The sequence below is a fragment of the Boleophthalmus pectinirostris genome, unplaced genomic scaffold (genome assembly GCF_026225935.1).
Source record: "Boleophthalmus pectinirostris isolate CB_2022bp ecotype Guang Dong unplaced genomic scaffold, ASM2622593v1 HiC_scaffold_5, whole genome shotgun sequence".
Taxonomy (NCBI): domain Eukaryota; kingdom Metazoa; phylum Chordata; class Actinopteri; order Gobiiformes; family Gobiidae; genus Boleophthalmus; species Boleophthalmus pectinirostris.
In genome coordinates this window covers 13,749,441-13,766,348 of record NW_026571404.1, presented here as the reverse complement: position 1 = coordinate 13,766,348, position 16,908 = coordinate 13,749,441, and the positions used below count along the sequence as shown (strand labels likewise).

Here is a 16,908-nt window from a genome sequence, read left to right as displayed (position 1 = left end):
CCACGTGATCAATACATCCAGCCTGTAGATCAATGTCTGTATGTTTTAACGTACTTTTCACAGGTATTAGAGGGCTCAGAGGAGCACCAGCAACGGCTCATCATCTCAATTCTTTTCATATGACCTCAATCTGTCTCCAGCATAACATGGGATTGTTGCGTGACAGGAAACCACTGGAATATATGACCACTACTTCTGCTGATTCCCTTCTCTCTCCTCTCTTTTTTCTTTGTTTTCCTCTTGGCCGGGCAAATGTGCAAATCAAACATAGTCAAGTGTCTGTAATCTAGCTTACTCTGGTAATTGTAGTCTCCTTGCAAATATTCTCCATTCTAAATGCAGATGAGACTGGCCTAGTCGTGGATCCTCAGCCCTCCACAGATGAAGAAGGTGAGTTTTATACTGTTTTTTAAATTTAACTGGTTTAATTTGTAGAATTTTTTGCAAAAATGTAATTGCACTTGGCTTCGTTATATATTTTGAGATCTTGGAATACAACTGGTTTATCTATCGTGCATTTATTTGTTTTTTGTTGCGAAAAGTAACACATTTCACCTTTTCTTAGATTTGTAATTTGCCCTGGTGGTGACGTCACTTGCTTGTCTCCACTGGAAAGTTTAATGCCATACTGTGGAACATTCCAGCCACATTTCCATGGAAACAAGCATGTGGTGGACCCTCCTTCAGAAAAGAATAGTGTGCTTTTAAATTCCAGTGAGAAATGTCATGACTAGGGGTGTAACCATATCCAAATCTCACGATACGATATCGTCACGGTATGAATCTCGTGGTTCGATATTTATTGCGATATCGTGGGAAAGCTCATGATTCGGTGGGGAGGCTCATGAATAGGGATGTAACAATACCAAATCTCTCTGTACGATATTTTCACAATATACAGCTCACAGTACGATATTTATTGTGATATTTTGTGGAGGCTGATACGCTACTTTTTCCTCTTAAAATGCCTTGACAAGATGTAATCCAAAGAACTAAGACTTAAAAGTGCTTAGAACTGTTATTTCTTCTTGTAGTACACTGAAATGGAGCAAAGGATCATGGTCTATGTAGTTCCCCCTGTCTTTTTTTAGCTATTGTTGCTCCATAACTCTTAATTTAAGTGAAGACACTTGTAATTCGATATATTGTGATGGTCTACGATATAATTTTGAGAACTTTGACGATACAATATCACGATATTTTGGATATTGTTACATCCCTAGTCATGACACATTAAGTTAAATAAGCTGGCCAATTTCAATAAATAATTAAGTTAAACTAGTCCAAACTATGTAAGAAATACTTAAGAAATAACAGATATTCATTTAAATTTGTAGCTAGCCATTTATAACCCAATAATCCCTGCTGGTAAGTACTGCCAGGGACACAATGACTCCACTGCATTTGACACTAACTATCCACATCCTACTTAAAACAAGTGAGGTATCTGCTGAGGTCTGCAAACAGAATTATAGTAATAACATTTATCTAAAGCAGGCTCACATCCTCCATCACTGTAAGCCAGTCATACCAGGCCATTTAAGGCTGTGCCCCCTCACTTATTCCCTAAATACAATCTGATTTATCGCTGTCATTGAAAAATAAATTGTTAGTCAAAGTATGTCGTATTTATTTTTAAAACTATGATGATTTGTGATCGCTAAGAGTGAGATAACCTATGTGTGCAGTCTCATTTCTTATCGTTGAAAGTTGACATTTACTTAAAAATATCTGATAACTTTAAGCCGACAAGGCATACGTAATAATATATATGAATTGGAAGTTGGCTGCCTCATGGTTTTACTATTTAGTACTCTATCCTGTATTTATTTATATGCATTTATTATTGCTTGGTTGAGAACTGGAGTCTATAAAACCTCCATTATATTTTCATTACTTGTTTAGCATTTTCATAATCAGTTTTTATTTCTGTTTCCATATTCCAAAATCCAATGACTGACAGCCACTTTCTCACAGTTAGGGCCATTCCAGTGTATCCTGTTCCACATAAACAGATACAACACCAATAATATCATGTGTTGTGAAATAAGTGGCTTTCTCTATTAATTTGAATGTGTTTATTTGATAACAGTTCACCACCGTCTCAGCTGGCCACGCTTTTATTCCACATGAACTCGCAGCAGTTATAGATGCACTTTGATGTGTTTTACAGTGGGAGAGTTTGGGACATTTGGATTTTCGATGACATTTGAGCGTGTTTTTGATTTGGAGCTCATAAAAGTGTTCCTCTGATTTCTTTCAGACATCACTTCTCAGTACCCCACACTCTGGACGGAGCAGGTCCGCAGCCGGCAGAACAACAGGACCAGAGCACCATGTGAGTTTAAATGTGATGGTAACACTTCAGAATAACACAGATCACACACTTTAACATTTAAGACAGGATCATCCAAATATCCTCCTTCCTCCCATTCTGTCTTTGCCATTTTTTTATTTTTATTTCTTTGACTACAGCCGCTTGAGAAAACCTATGTACAGTTTTTTTTTCATCCTTGAAAGTCGACATTTACTTCAATAATATCTGATGAACAAATATTTAAGAATGATTCAGGCTTAGTAACTGCTTATTTAAACCATAGTCATAACTCCAAACACTAACATTAATTTAGTAGTTCCTGAATCATTCTTAATACACTAATACATTAATATTTGTTTGTCATGAATTCAGTCTTTGCTCCTGCTTTATTAAGGCTAATTAAGATGTCATTATTTTAATATGGTGCTAGTGCGACTCCTCTACAGCTGGGTATGTATTCGTGGGTTTCAGCTGCCTGTTATTCAAAATAGTATATTTATTAGTTATAGTAATTCGGTCACAATTATTCATCATTCTGAAACCCATGGATAGTTTACTGGTATAGGCTCATTTACCCACAACCTGTTATCGGAAATGTTCTTATAGAGCTTTAGGTATGGTTTAATTTGATCACAATACACTTAATAACTTAATATACTGAAGTAAGGCTGTGCAATTAAATGAATTTTGAAACAATTTAAAGCTTAACAAAGTTTATTTTGGGATTTTTTTTTTATATATATAAATAAGCATATTTATTTCATTTATTTATTTTGTATTTATTTATTTAAATATAGAGATTGTAGAAGAGCAGTATATATGTTTTATTTAGGTTCATATTTGTAGCCTATATTTGTTTAAAATTGTTCAATTTTTTTATTTATTTATTTATTTTTTATTTTTATTTTTTTTGAGAGAGAGAGAGAAATGCTGAATAAATGCATTGTGTAACTAAAAAATAATCATTTAAATAATCGTGATTTCAATATTGACCAAAATAATCGTGATAATAATTTCATCCACAATCGAGCAGCCTTATACTGAAGTAAGAAATAATTAAAGTTATCATCTGGTGGTTTGCCCTGCTTGTCTCCATGAAGATGTTTACTGTCATACTTTGGAACATTCCAGGCAAAGCAATAACATCTCCATGGAGACAATCAGGTGGTGTAAACTTTTAAAATCCAAAGTGTAGTGGTTTAAGATGTTGCACCTATATAGTTGTTCCCACATTGGTGTTGTTGGTTCGCCTCTCGACCATGACCACACTGAATGTCTCTATCCTCTCTCCCTCCATTTCTTGCATCTTGTCCAATATGGCTTATAATAATGGCTTGTACATTTATTTCATTTGTAGTGATTTATACTTCTAAACTTGTGCCCTTTCATTGCCTCTCCCTCTGAACTTCTTCATAAATACTGACTGTCTATTTACTAAAACTAGATTGTAAAGCTCGCTGTATTTTCCCACGTGTGTTAGCCATAATGGTTTGGGTTTTCCTGTCTTCTGGGGACATGTGGCCGCTCCAAACCAACAGCTCAGTGTGTCAAAGTGTGTCAGTCTCTAAACCTACTTCTTTGCGGTTTCTTGCATCTGTAATTATCAGCACATGTCCAAAACAGTGGATTTCCTATTCTCTCTTAAGCCTTTGTGCTCCAATGGTCTTTGCCTTTTGCTTCAATATGACAATTTGAACATGCCGCTTTAAGATTAGAGGCCTGTGTGCATGTGTGCAGTGGTGTGTGAATCCCATTATCATAATTTACAACCAATAAAAAAGCCAGAAATATGCAGCATTGATGGTTCTTATTACCATTTGCTCTTTTGGGGTAAAAAAAAACCCAAACCGCAACAAAGGCAGCGCATTCGGAGGAAGTGGAGTGTAGAAAGTTGGTTCGGAGCGCGCATAGGCATCTCATTTGACTTCTTTAATGTGGTTTGAGATTTTTAATGAAAGTAAACAGTGCAAAAACATAATAAAACATAATACAACCAAAGTGAAAGTCTATGGTGGGCGAGTGGCAATTGCCGATAAATGTTTTTATAAACATATGGTTGAAAATTTGTGTTCAATTATGGAATCCTTGCTGGAGAGTGGTGAGGAAATTAGGAACAGAGTTATGATTGAAGCCTGATGCATCACTATAGTACATCTTTGTCCCACTGAGTCTCCAGCACTGTACACAATAGTCTCTTGTTCAAATTTGTGTTCTGACACTTCACTTCAATTTACTGTCATTTGAATTGCTCTTGTCACTACAGCGATGGTGATACCTAAAATAAAAATTAAAAAAAGTTAGATATAAAGAAAGAAAAGGTTCACTTTGACTTTTCTGGTGGAGCGTTTGCCATCTGTTTCTCTCTTTGGGTATCTCATTGCTTTACCTGGAATGTTCCACAGTATGACATTAAACATATCCATCAGTTTAGTCATAAGCAAGTGACCAGCATCACCAGGTTAAGTTACAAAATAGATCGCTGGAGAGGCATCCTCACTCAGGTATTTTTTCAAGGTATTTTTCTAGTAGTACAAACACTGGTAACTGCATAAATGAAAGACTAGATATGTAACAACAATCGAAATATCGTGATATAGTGTTGTCGAAAGTCTCACAATAATACCGTGGACTGTCACAATATATCGAATTACAAGTTTCTTTGCTTAATTCATTGCTTTACAGTAGCAACAGCTTTTAAACATAGGAAACTACATATCCCATAATTCATTTCAGTGCAAACAACACAAATGAATATGTTTTTTACTTGAATTCTTGGGATTACGGTGGTAATAATTTACACCAAAATCTTGTCATGGTATTTTAAAAGTAGAAACATGTCCTATCTACAATTATATCAGGGTCTCCAAAATATTGCAATAAATATCGTACCGTGAAATGCATATCGTGACAATATCATGCCCAGAGAGATTTGGATATCGTTACATCCTTACGAAAGACACATACTTTTGATGCTATACTATGGAACATTCTTGGTGAAACAATAAGATATTCAGTGGATTTAAATGACAAAAACGAAAACTTGATTAAAGAAAGCAGCAGGAAATAGGGGTGAAGATTGAAGAGAGACACAGAACCGATGTGCTTAGACCATTGTGCAGCCCCTTACATTTATTGCATATTCAAGGAGAAAGACACAGAATTGCAAATCATTTTCCCAAACTAATAAAATTATACCCATCATTTTCTAAGTTTGATACTAAAATAGCCGAAAGCGTTATGAACACTAGGCTGACTTTCTTTATCAAGTGTGACCTTGTCCATCCTAATGCAGGGAGTATGTCTGAAGTCTTTCCACTTTCACTCTTAAATCCTTACTGATTGGTCATTGTTGCTTAGTTAGCCCCTAACACTAAGACATATAGTGTGATGGAGTGACTGTGGATGCCTCCATCTTGTCTGCTCTGTCCCACACATCCACAGAGGGCAGCGCGCACTCCAAATATTTACTTAACTCGGGGCATTGGGAGCTGTACTCAGTCATTAGCCTGTTAATGTTCATAAACAGTGCCAGGGGGGCTGATATAACAGTCTACACAATGTCTCCGAGTCCCATTCTTACCACCATCCTGCTCTTCACTGTGGATTTATATTAACTATGAAACATGCAGCCAGACCTGTGCACTGTGTACTTATTGGATCCAAGCTGAAATGTCTCTAGTACCTCAGTGTAAACAGATCCTGTGACTGGCTCCCGTTCGCTGCAAACCTCGACCATGTTTCTCAAACATTTAGTTTTGAGGACGGACGTTTTCAGAAGCCAAATGACCTCTCAGCATGGTTTATTTGTGCTGATACTTGCAGGTTAACAGCTTTTAAGAGCTCAAGGAGAAAGTAGTATTAAGTTGTTATGTTATTAACAATTTGAAATACACCAAAATACACAAAAAGTGCGAAATAAATGTGCTACTGTTCATATGTTATTCAACAGTATTTTGGAATTTTCAAATGACCATTTAACCATTTGGGTTCATATTAATCATGCCATATAGCTTTGTACTATTACAGTGAACTAGAACTTCAATAATTGCATCAGCACCGTGATTTGTTTTATGCTGTCTCTCTCAACCCACAACATACTGTGAGTAGACAATGGCACAAAACAGTATATGCCCAAAATTACAAAATGTTTCTTTGTCTGTCCTATTTAAAGCATTCTAAAATCGGTAAAATACATGGGCCTATGCATTATTTCCTGCACCATGTTTTAAGATTTGTTCCTTTAGATAAGATTTAGCACTGATGAGTGACATAACCTGACTTCACTTGGCTTTTCCAAACATTCAGCGTGTTTAAAAGCCACAACAAAGGATTCATATTTTTCCAAAACCAAAAGTATATGATCTTTTAACACGTGCCCTTTGACCCTTCAGCCTCGTCATGTGACCAGGAGCAGCAGTCTGCACAGGAGGAGGCTCGACAGCACAAAAACGACGCTGTGTTTGTCCCAGACTGTGCTCAGGCAGGACTGTACAAACCAGTGCAGTGTCACCCCTCCACAGGATACTGCTGGTGTGTGCTGGTGGACACGGGGCGACCCATACCAGGGACATCCACCAGGTGAGGGCAAACTTTGCAGTGCATTGTATGGTAAAACATGGTCTTACTTTTGGTTGAGCATATTTTTTTTATCTTGTAAACTTGAAATATTACAAACACGAAACCCTAATGAACCTGTCAGAACTTAAATACCTAACATTTTGATGTTTTGGCCAGGCCTAAAATAAATGTTCCGAGCCTTGTTAAAGATGTGGTGGCTCAGACCTACATCAATTGCAACATTATGAATGATTCGCTTTAATGTCTTACAGTCTGTGACACTTAGCTCTGTGTATGTTTCAACATGCTAGTCAGGCTCTCTCCCGCGACTAGGTCAGGAATCGGAGTACACTAGAGGGTTTGCAAGAACCCCGAAAGTTGTAGACCACGCACCGACCAATCAGCGAAGAGCCGTGAAGCCATGATGTCAAACTCAAGCGTCTGTCTGGGTCCCTTCTGTGGTACAGCACAACAGTAAACAAAGTGGTCGAGATGGATGTAGACGAAGACAGACATTCTGTGTTGGCAATGATTCCCGAGATCGAGGATTTAAAGCCGGAACAAAAAGAATGTTTGTTGAATTTTATCAAGGGGAAAGACGTTATTGCCCCTTTTCCTAAGGCATTTGATGCATTACATATGTCATGACCAAATAGCAGCGATTAAAAAAAATGTACCCATCTACCATCAAGTGAACGAATTCTAATGCTGCGAGGTCAGATGGTTTCCACAAAGTGAAATCAGCATGCAGCCATCGGTCAAAAAAGTTTGGACACCTTTGTTATAGATCATTTAGCCTGAATAAAAAACACTGAAATTAAATACATTTTCATCCCTCATTGTCCCAGTTCTTAAAATCCAAATCACTTTAATTTTAAACATACAACAGTTTCCCAAGCGCTGTAGTGTTGTAAATAAAAGCTTCTCTCTTCGGCCCCACCATTGACAAACAATTACCAATGATAAAATACATATAAATCATATTTATATATTATAATATATAAAAACAACTAAGTAGGCTAAATCAATACAATATCTATAATAAAAATCTTTATTGCTGTACTCCCAGATGCAAGAGCCAGTTTTTCCTTTTGATTACATTTTCATAGTAATATGTAAAAGTATAATTCACAAATACTGAACCTGATTATTTTTACTTATGACTCGACCCTTGAACTTCATATATTTCAACAAAAACCTGCATTTTAACGATATTCATTTTAGCTTTCTCCATCTGTATTAAATATTATTGGCCTATAGAATTCTGTAATGCCATCTGAAACCCAGCCATGCAGCTTCAAAAAACTGTCAAAACCACTAAAATCAGGATTACTTGTCGTTATTTTACCCATGTCATATATTCCTTTTTAGAGTGCACTCTAGTATGCCACTCACATCTCCTCTTCTCCAGACAGTAGCTCCGAGGTCAAAGGTCACAGAGTGCGGACAGTGCTGGCATCACTTCTCTGTTCTTCAGCTGCAGATCACATTAACAAGGCTCCAGGCCCAGAGCCAGGCAGCACATTAGCACACATATGGAAGTGTGGATTTTCCCTCTTGAGTTTCTTTGTCCTGGGATGGTTTTTGGCCCTGTCGCTCTGCCATACCCTCGGCTGTCCCACGCTCCGTCTCGCCTCTGCCCGCTCCCTCCTCAGGGCTCTCACATCAGAACTTAATCCCTGTATTTTTTGGAGACACCAGTTAACCACAAATCATTTAGTTAAACTTGCAGTGTGTTACTTTTCTTATGTGTTCACCATCAACTCTCCATAGAGATATTATTGCTTAGTTGTTATGGAATGTTCTGCAATATGACATTATTTATCTTCATGAAACAAGCAGCTGATTTCACTAGGCCAGGTTACGTTTGTGGAGAATCTGCATCTTACAATAAGAATAGGTATTTTAGCTGTAAAAATGGTAACTGAGTACATGCAGGATAGACAGGTTTAATGCCATACATGGGAACAGTCCAGGCAGACATCTTTATGGAGATGAGCAGCATAACATACCAATCAAACTAAAAGGACATGAAGCTTGAGAACTTGCTATATATGAACAACACTGTATTTGGATGATTTAAATAAGTGGATTTTTCCATTTCTTCATGATAAATTACTTTCGTTTTTCTTCCGTCACAGATATGAGCAGCCAAAATGTGACATTAACGCCAGAGCACATCCAACCAAACCCAAAGACCACTACAGGAGCAGGCACCTCCAAGGTAGGCCTCTACTTTTTTTTAAACTAAAGTTCATTAATAAGGATGTAACAATAACCGAAACATCGTGATATCGTATCGTCAAAGTTCTCACAATAATATCGTGGACCATCACAATAACCATCGAATTATAAGTCTCTTTGCTTAAATTAAGAGTTATGGTGCAGCAGTAGCTAAAAAAAAGACAGACGGAATTACATAGACCATGATCTTATTCTCCATTTCAGTGTAGACTACATGAAGAAATAACAGTTCTAAGCACTTTTAAGTCTTAGTTCTTTGGATTAAGTCTTGTCAAGGCATTTTAAGATGAAAAAGAAACATATTCACAGTCTTTGTAAATATCGTACTGTGAGAGTTGCATATTGTTACATCCCTAATCACGAGTCTCCCCACCATATCGTGAGCTTTCCCACAATATCGCAATAAATATCATACTGTGAGGTTCATACCGTGAAAATATTGTATCGTGAGACTTGGATATCGTTACACCGCTATTCATTAAACACTTAATTATTGGCCAAAATCATTATATGGGAATAGAATTGCATGTGTACTACCTAATTTTTTAAGTGAAGAAATGCAATGTTTGAAGTTTGTGCTGTCATTGACTTTTATGTAATCTAATGTTCATCATAGATTATTTACTCATTTGGTGTCTGAGGAGTGTGCATGTTCCACATTGGTAACATAACAAAAATATAAAAATGGTTGCCGGCAGTCATTGTTGATATAGTAATTTAATGTACTTTGATTTGGGGCACTTAAAAATACATCAATTTTAAATATCTGAAATGGGTATGGTTTTGATTGAGACTTGAAGTTTTCCAGATTGTTCTTCCCCGGCTAAAGAGAGTGACAGATCAAAGATGGAGGAGAGAGAGAGAAACAGCAGGATGACAGCTGGGGATAATGGATGAGAGGAAGATAGGGACAGGTACTGACAGACGCACTGACAGCAGCACAGATAACTGCTCTGTGGGTGGGAAAAAACAGCTTGTCCGGGAGGTACGGCTGCATTATTCAGACCTATTTTCCTCAAAAACCAGGCGAGTGCGTTAAACAGGGTTCATTTTCAGTTCTATAAGTTGCCATGCATGTTAAATGTATCTTTACCTGGTCATTATTAGAAGTTTGAGCTGCCTGTTTTCAAAACTTTATCAAAGCAGTTCTTTTGATAGGATTTTGGAGACTTACTTTGTTTTGCAAAATGTGAATATCGAGGACACTGTCTGTGGTAAAACTATTAAAAGAGTACAGTAAGACGAGACAACTAACTAACTTACCAGATCAGCTAGAACGACACGCTTTGACAAAAATCTACAAAGACAAGTGGTCTGGAGCCATATCCCCCCTGATTCCAGAGCAAGTGATTGACAGGCGTGGTCCGTTCCTGAAAAGAAATTATGTATTTTGTTCTGAATGTTACTAGAATTTTGGAGAGATGTCTTATGCATTTAAGAGACATGTGATACAAATTAGTGGCTGAGGTTGGACCAGATGGACAGAGGATTTTCACCCTCTATTGTCCTATTCCAGACCTTTCTGTATTTGAACAGAATGTAGAAGCAACTGGCTGGTCAAGCAACTAACAACATTTCCTTATATTGTGATATCGTCTGAATATTGCCATAGAGGAATCCAAATTGTGCAACAGAAAAAAAGTGTTATATAGTTATATTAGTCTAGTTTTTCTGACATAAGATTGAAAAGCTGTGTTACTAATATCACTATTTTACCATGAGGCAATTTGTAACAGACTTAATGAAATAAAGTAGATGAATCAGCGGGTAAATTATAGATAGATTGTATTAGTCATCTTTGTGGTAATTACGCACCCTTCCCACATGTGAATCTGTGGTGTGTTTGATAAAGACTGTACAGCTGTAGAGTGACCACACGAACAGAAACCACGACATGACTAAAGCCAGAGCATGGATATTTTTATAAACTGATATTTCCTCGATTTGCTTAAAAGAAATCCATGTCCTCTTGAAAGTGTTTGGCAAAAATGTCCTGACCAGTGACCACTACAAACGGTCAAACTAAGCTCTCTGGACAAACAGATGGAGGACATGGACCTACAGCACAGTATATAAGTTTATGGGAGGGTTTTTGAAAGAAACATCCAAAATTATGGCCCACAAATGTTGAATCATAATCAGTTGAGGATTGGTTCCATAATCTTATGGATTTAAATCCTTTCAACTGACAATCACATTGTTGGTGATGAATAATGGTAGCCAGGCTGGCGCCACCTAGTGCCTCCACTCAGTTTCACTTCTCTCCAGTGACTAGGTCAGGAATCAGAATACACCAGACGGTTTGCAAGAACCCCGGAAGTGCGAGAACGCACACTGACCAATCAGCGAAGAGCTGAACCAGCCTGAGTTGCGACAGCAGACTGCACACACTATCCTCCTTTAGACTTCCTTTGTCAAATACAAACTTCGCATTTTTTGTTGCACCTTTAATTTGCAGGATCATCTCGCAGAAATGACAAAGATCGTTGACAGACATATTCAGTCTCTGCTTTGCCGTTGTGCCGGCAATTACTTGGACACCACTGAGCATTCCGGTGCATTACATATGTCACGACCAAATAGCAGTGATTGGTTAAATTAAAAAAAACAAATTTTAAATACATTTTAAAAAGTACTGTCAAGCGAATGAATCCTAATGCTGCAAGGTCACACAGTTTCCACAAAATGAAACCGTCTGATGAATAAGGCTAGAATAATGGCACCACTTTTTGAAATATTTTTGAAAAAGCAAGTTCACTTTCACAAAATTGATTCTTGTGAGCATTAAGCCATATTATAATGTTGTTACACATGTTTCAGTTATCCTTTTCAAAGCTCAAAATAGGCTGAAATCATTCAAATGATTCAGGTATGTTTTTGAGTAAGAAACAACATTTTAACGTAGATCCAAAAATAACATAATATGGGCTCTTTAAAGAACACAAATACAGCTTGCATGATCGCTCATAATGAACTGAAATCTATCAAACATTCAATGAAAGATTGTATTTTCAGATATGTTACAGTTAGTCTCATACAGTCTAGAGCTGACCAGCCTGACGTGTCTCAGGTGGATTGGTAAACATGTTAATAATCCAGTCAGTCTGAACAGAGCACTCACTGTTCACTCCTCATCCCTGTGTTTATGTAAGAGAGGACCAGGCCAGAATTGAGCCGGGACTGAGCCAGGACTGAGCCAGGACTAGGCCAGGACTGGACTGGAGCTGCAGGTGCCACAGCCTCACTCAGCCTTGTGTGTAAAAGAGCAGAGACAGACAGCGATTAATGGAGCAGCGCATGTTCCTGCTTCTGCTTCTGTCTGTTATTGTTGAGACATTGAGCAGAAATCCTCAGAGACTGCCCCACTTTGTAAAGCACTTATAGCATGAATGGTTTGTAAATGTCACATACTTAAAGGTATACTATGTAACTTTTTGCTTTTCTCCTTAGATACTGGAGATATTATTCTTTTCTCTAATGTTCCACAGTATGGCATAAAGTCCAGATAGCTTGATTATTATTCAATTGTAGGTGTTCTCATTGCTAAAACAAAATCTTGAAAAACATTTATTCTGGAGAGCAGCTTACCTCTCCACAGATCTGATCTGGTGCTCCTCTCCATGGAGATAGATAATTCATACTGTGAAACTTTCCAGGCAAAGCAACAACAACATCGTGTAGATAAGCAGCTGGGGGGCACCTTTAAAAAGACAAAGTAGCAGAAGAGCAGTAGCAGATTATCATTCATTTGGTTTAAGGTGTTAGGTCTACACTACCGGTCAAAAGATTTAGAACACCATAATTTTTCCAGTTATTTATTGCAATTCAAGTCGTGCAAATCCAATGAATAGTTTGAAATGGTACAAAGGTAAATACTGAACAGAGGTTAAAAAAGATAAAAGATACAAAATACAAGTCCAAGCTCTGCCAAAACTACCTCAGGAAAAAAGATCAAGATGGTAAAGCTTGAAAATATGGAGTGTCCAGCACAGTCTCCAGACTTAAACCCCATCGCTCTGGTTTTGGGATGAACTGTACAGAAGAGTAAAATCCAAGAAACCTACAAGTGCCACACATTTATGAGAACTTCTGCAACAGACTTGGGAAGAACTTTCTGAAGAATATTTGATTTCTATTGTAAAAAGAAAAGGTGGACACTTTCATGAATCAAAAGTTTTGAATAAATTTTGGTCAACTGCAAACAGTAAATAATTAACAAAACTGGAAAAAGTGTGGAGTTCTAAAACCGATAGTGTTTGTATGGTACATTTTGTATTTACTTTAAAGGTCCTATATTATACACAACTGACTCCTGTGAACTTTAAGCCATGTTATAATGCTGTTACCTCATCAAATACATACCTGGAATTGTGTTATGTTTCAGAAAACGCGACTTTATTATTAGTCTGTCAACATCCCCAAAGCCCAAAAATGGTTTGTCCCGTCTTGTGACATTATGAAGTGGTAGTTTTCAAGTTAACAGCTATCGTTTACCTTTTGTTCAATAGAGATTGGAAATTCCAGGGGTGAAATTATCCAAATTGTTCTAGTGAAGGTGTATGGAGCACTTCAGTATTTTCAGTTTGAGAGAAGAACTCAGTCTCGATATGCAGGGTTTGTGTGTTAAACGTGTGAATGAAACAAAACACAATGTCAGGTCTTATAATATAGATCAGAAAATAGTGTAATATGGGCCCAGTTTTTCTCATTTTTTTTTTTCTGAGGGCCCATATTTTAAAAGTCACAAACCTTTGCAACCCAAGTCAATAGACATTATCGGTAAATCACAAAATAAAGGTGGATTTGACCATTATTCAACATTAGTGAGAATATTTTATTGTTGAGTGACTGTGTCTCTCTGAACAATTAGTATTAGTCAAGTTTTATACAGTGATTATCATTAAACCAGCAATAAGAGGATTGCCTGTTTGGACTTTAAACGTATCAGATTGTGACAAAGCAAACCCAAAAAAATCTCTTGCGACCCACCTGAGGGTATCAACTCAGTCTTTGGGAAACACTGCTTTATCGTGACTGGACAGTGGACAAACATAAAACCATAATATTTGCATTTGATCAAGATTCGTGTAGCTTCTTTCAAACTTGCTTAGATTAGGAGCCCTGTTTCTTTGGAGAAGTGGCAACTCAAAATGCTAGGTTTTCACTCAGATGGCCCTTCTAACTCGTTCCCATAGCCATTATCTGACTTCATACAATGACTCAGACATCGGTACAGTATATTTATATTGGTTAAGTAATGATGGGACTTTCCTAAACCAAAACTGTTCTTTGGTTGCATGCAAAATTTGGTAACTTGCATTCTTGCTTCTTAAAATATTACATCACTTGGCACGAAAACAATTGTCACATTTAAAATATCTTCGAAACACCACAACTGTTAAAATAGCTCCTGAAAGTGTATGTACAGTGTTTGAATTTGGAGTAAAATAGACTGAATAAACTCCCCAATCCTGCGACCTGTTTTTCTTTATGGACTTTGCCTTTCACTGCACGATAATTACAAACACTGCCTTCAGGTTGCTGCAGCCCATTTGCCGTAGAAGCGCCGGTGTTGAGAGGTTTATAGGGCGAGGAGCACGACAAGGAAGAAGAGAGGGGGAAGAGAGAGGGAAGAGGAGGAGGAGGAGAGGGGGAGAGAGAGGGGGAGCTGAGACCCACGGTGCTGACAGGACTCTGCCCCATGTGGCTCCATAGAAAAACACTGGGCAGTATTGACAGTAGCACACGGGCACACACTTGCAAACATACACTTAGGGCCAGCTCCTCACACCGCATAGGTCAACAAGCATTTGACTAATGGTTTATATGTCAGAAAGTCTAAACATCAAGTCAATTCAACCTTCTCAAACCTGATTTCTCTCATTGTATTTCAGTTTTATCCTTACTATCAAGGCTTGGGAGTTTTGTATTACTTTTGTGTAGGAGAATTAACGTAATAAAGGTTCTGAAAGTGAAGCTATCCGAGTGAATACATGAATAATGCACCAAAATGTAGAGCGACAGTGAGTATCTGGAAAAGCACTCTAAGACTATAGCATTATTATGAGTATACGAGGTTTTAGTAGTATAGTTTTTGATATTCAGCTTGATTCTGCTTTGTTGAAAAGTTAAAAGAGCCCATGTTTATTGACTCTTATGAGCTTTAATCCATGTTATAATGCTGTTACCTCACCAAAAACATACCCAGAGTTGTGTTTTGTTTAATTAAAACATGTTTGAGTAACTGTTTATTATTATTCTGTTTATCTCCAAAGCTCTAAATCCTCTGTTCAACCTTGTGATGTGAGGAAGTGGTAGCTTTTCAAGTCAACAGCTACCTTTTACCTTTAGTTGAGTAGAGCTGAAATTATCAAAATTATTCTAGTGAAAGTGTATGTAGTTTAAAAACTCAGTGGAACACAGCCTAAACTTGCAGGGTTTGTGTGTTAAATGTGTGAATGAAATAAAACACAACGCCAGGTATTTGTGATGAGGAAAAAACATTATAACATAGATGAGAAAACAGGGTAACATGGGCCCTTTGACACACTTCCTGCTTAGTTCACCTCTAACAGTGCAACCTGAAGATGCTCCTCCTCACTGAGACACAGGAGAATTTTACAGCTGAACGGAAAATGTCCAGACTTCCTCTGACAGACAGCAGGACCCTGCCCTCAGGCCACACTGTCCAGACCAGACACAGGACCGCCCAAAAACTACCTCCACTAACAACAGACTATTTTTGCACTAGTACTAGTACTTCAGGTCCACTAATGCCCCCTGAGGACAAATGAAGGTACATAGGCCTGTCAAGATAATCAACAAATAATGTGAAAATTATTTTTACAGGAATGCACAATTAAAAATATAGGGTAGACGATCCGCCACATACTTATCTCCATAGAGTTTTTTTGCTTTGCCTAGAAAGTTCCATGGTATTGAAACGATCCAACTCCATGGAGACAAAAAGATGCCACAGGGCCAATTCTGACAGGTTAGATCTGTGGAGAGATGAGATGCACACATTAAGAATACATGTTTTTTTGCATATTTTTACCAATAAAACAGTGATTGAATACATTCTGAAGCTAAGTTAAATGCCAAACTATGGAACATTCCAGACAAAGCAATAACATCTCCATGGATACAAGTTATAGATCCTCCACTAGAAAAATGACTTAGTGTATCTTTATGTAGTTAGTTCTATAGTTAATAGTTACTTAGTTGTAGGGTTGTGCAATGTCTTGAGTCTGACGATACAATACATATCATGATTCGCATGTCACGATTCAATATCACTATATATCGATACTAAAACAATGGATGATATATTGCAATTTATCAATAATAATACTACTAATAATAATACAGTCAACTATACCTTCAAGAGAACACAATTGTATGAAATATAATGTAGTCATTTTTTTAAATCATGAGAACAGTGAATGTAACTAATGAATTTTTGTGAAAAATATTATTTAAAAAATGAATTCACATCACCTTTTAATCGATTCAATAATTGTGCATTGAAGTATCACAATATATCACTGAATGGATTTTTTCTTACACCCTTACTTAGTATTATCCAGAAATCAAAGTCAAATGGATTTTGTTAAACCTCTACTGCTCAAATGTTAACAAGAAGAAAAGAAAAATTTCCACGCTATGGCAAATAAAAGACACCAAGGATAAAAAACTCCCAATCAATATGATTCATCTCTCTTTTTTCGGACAATAAATTGATATAGTAATGATCGTGATACACATGAAATGAACTAAATGGATAAGAG

The 16,908-nt window shown here is 37.2% G+C and overlaps 1 protein-coding gene across 1 annotated transcript in view; it reads left to right on the top strand.

The window, feature by feature from the left end:
* Positions 1-16,908, top strand: part of smoc2 (SPARC related modular calcium binding 2) — a 51,848-nt gene that overhangs the window by 25,513 nt on the left and 9,427 nt on the right. The window contains exons 6-9 of the mRNA XM_055162735.1: positions 343-390; positions 2,264-2,338; positions 6,709-6,895; positions 9,016-9,098. Coding sequence (XP_055018710.1) covers positions 343-390; positions 2,264-2,338; positions 6,709-6,895; positions 9,016-9,098 — 393 coding nt within the window. The remainder of the gene's footprint in view (positions 1-342; positions 391-2,263; positions 2,339-6,708; positions 6,896-9,015; positions 9,099-16,908) is intronic.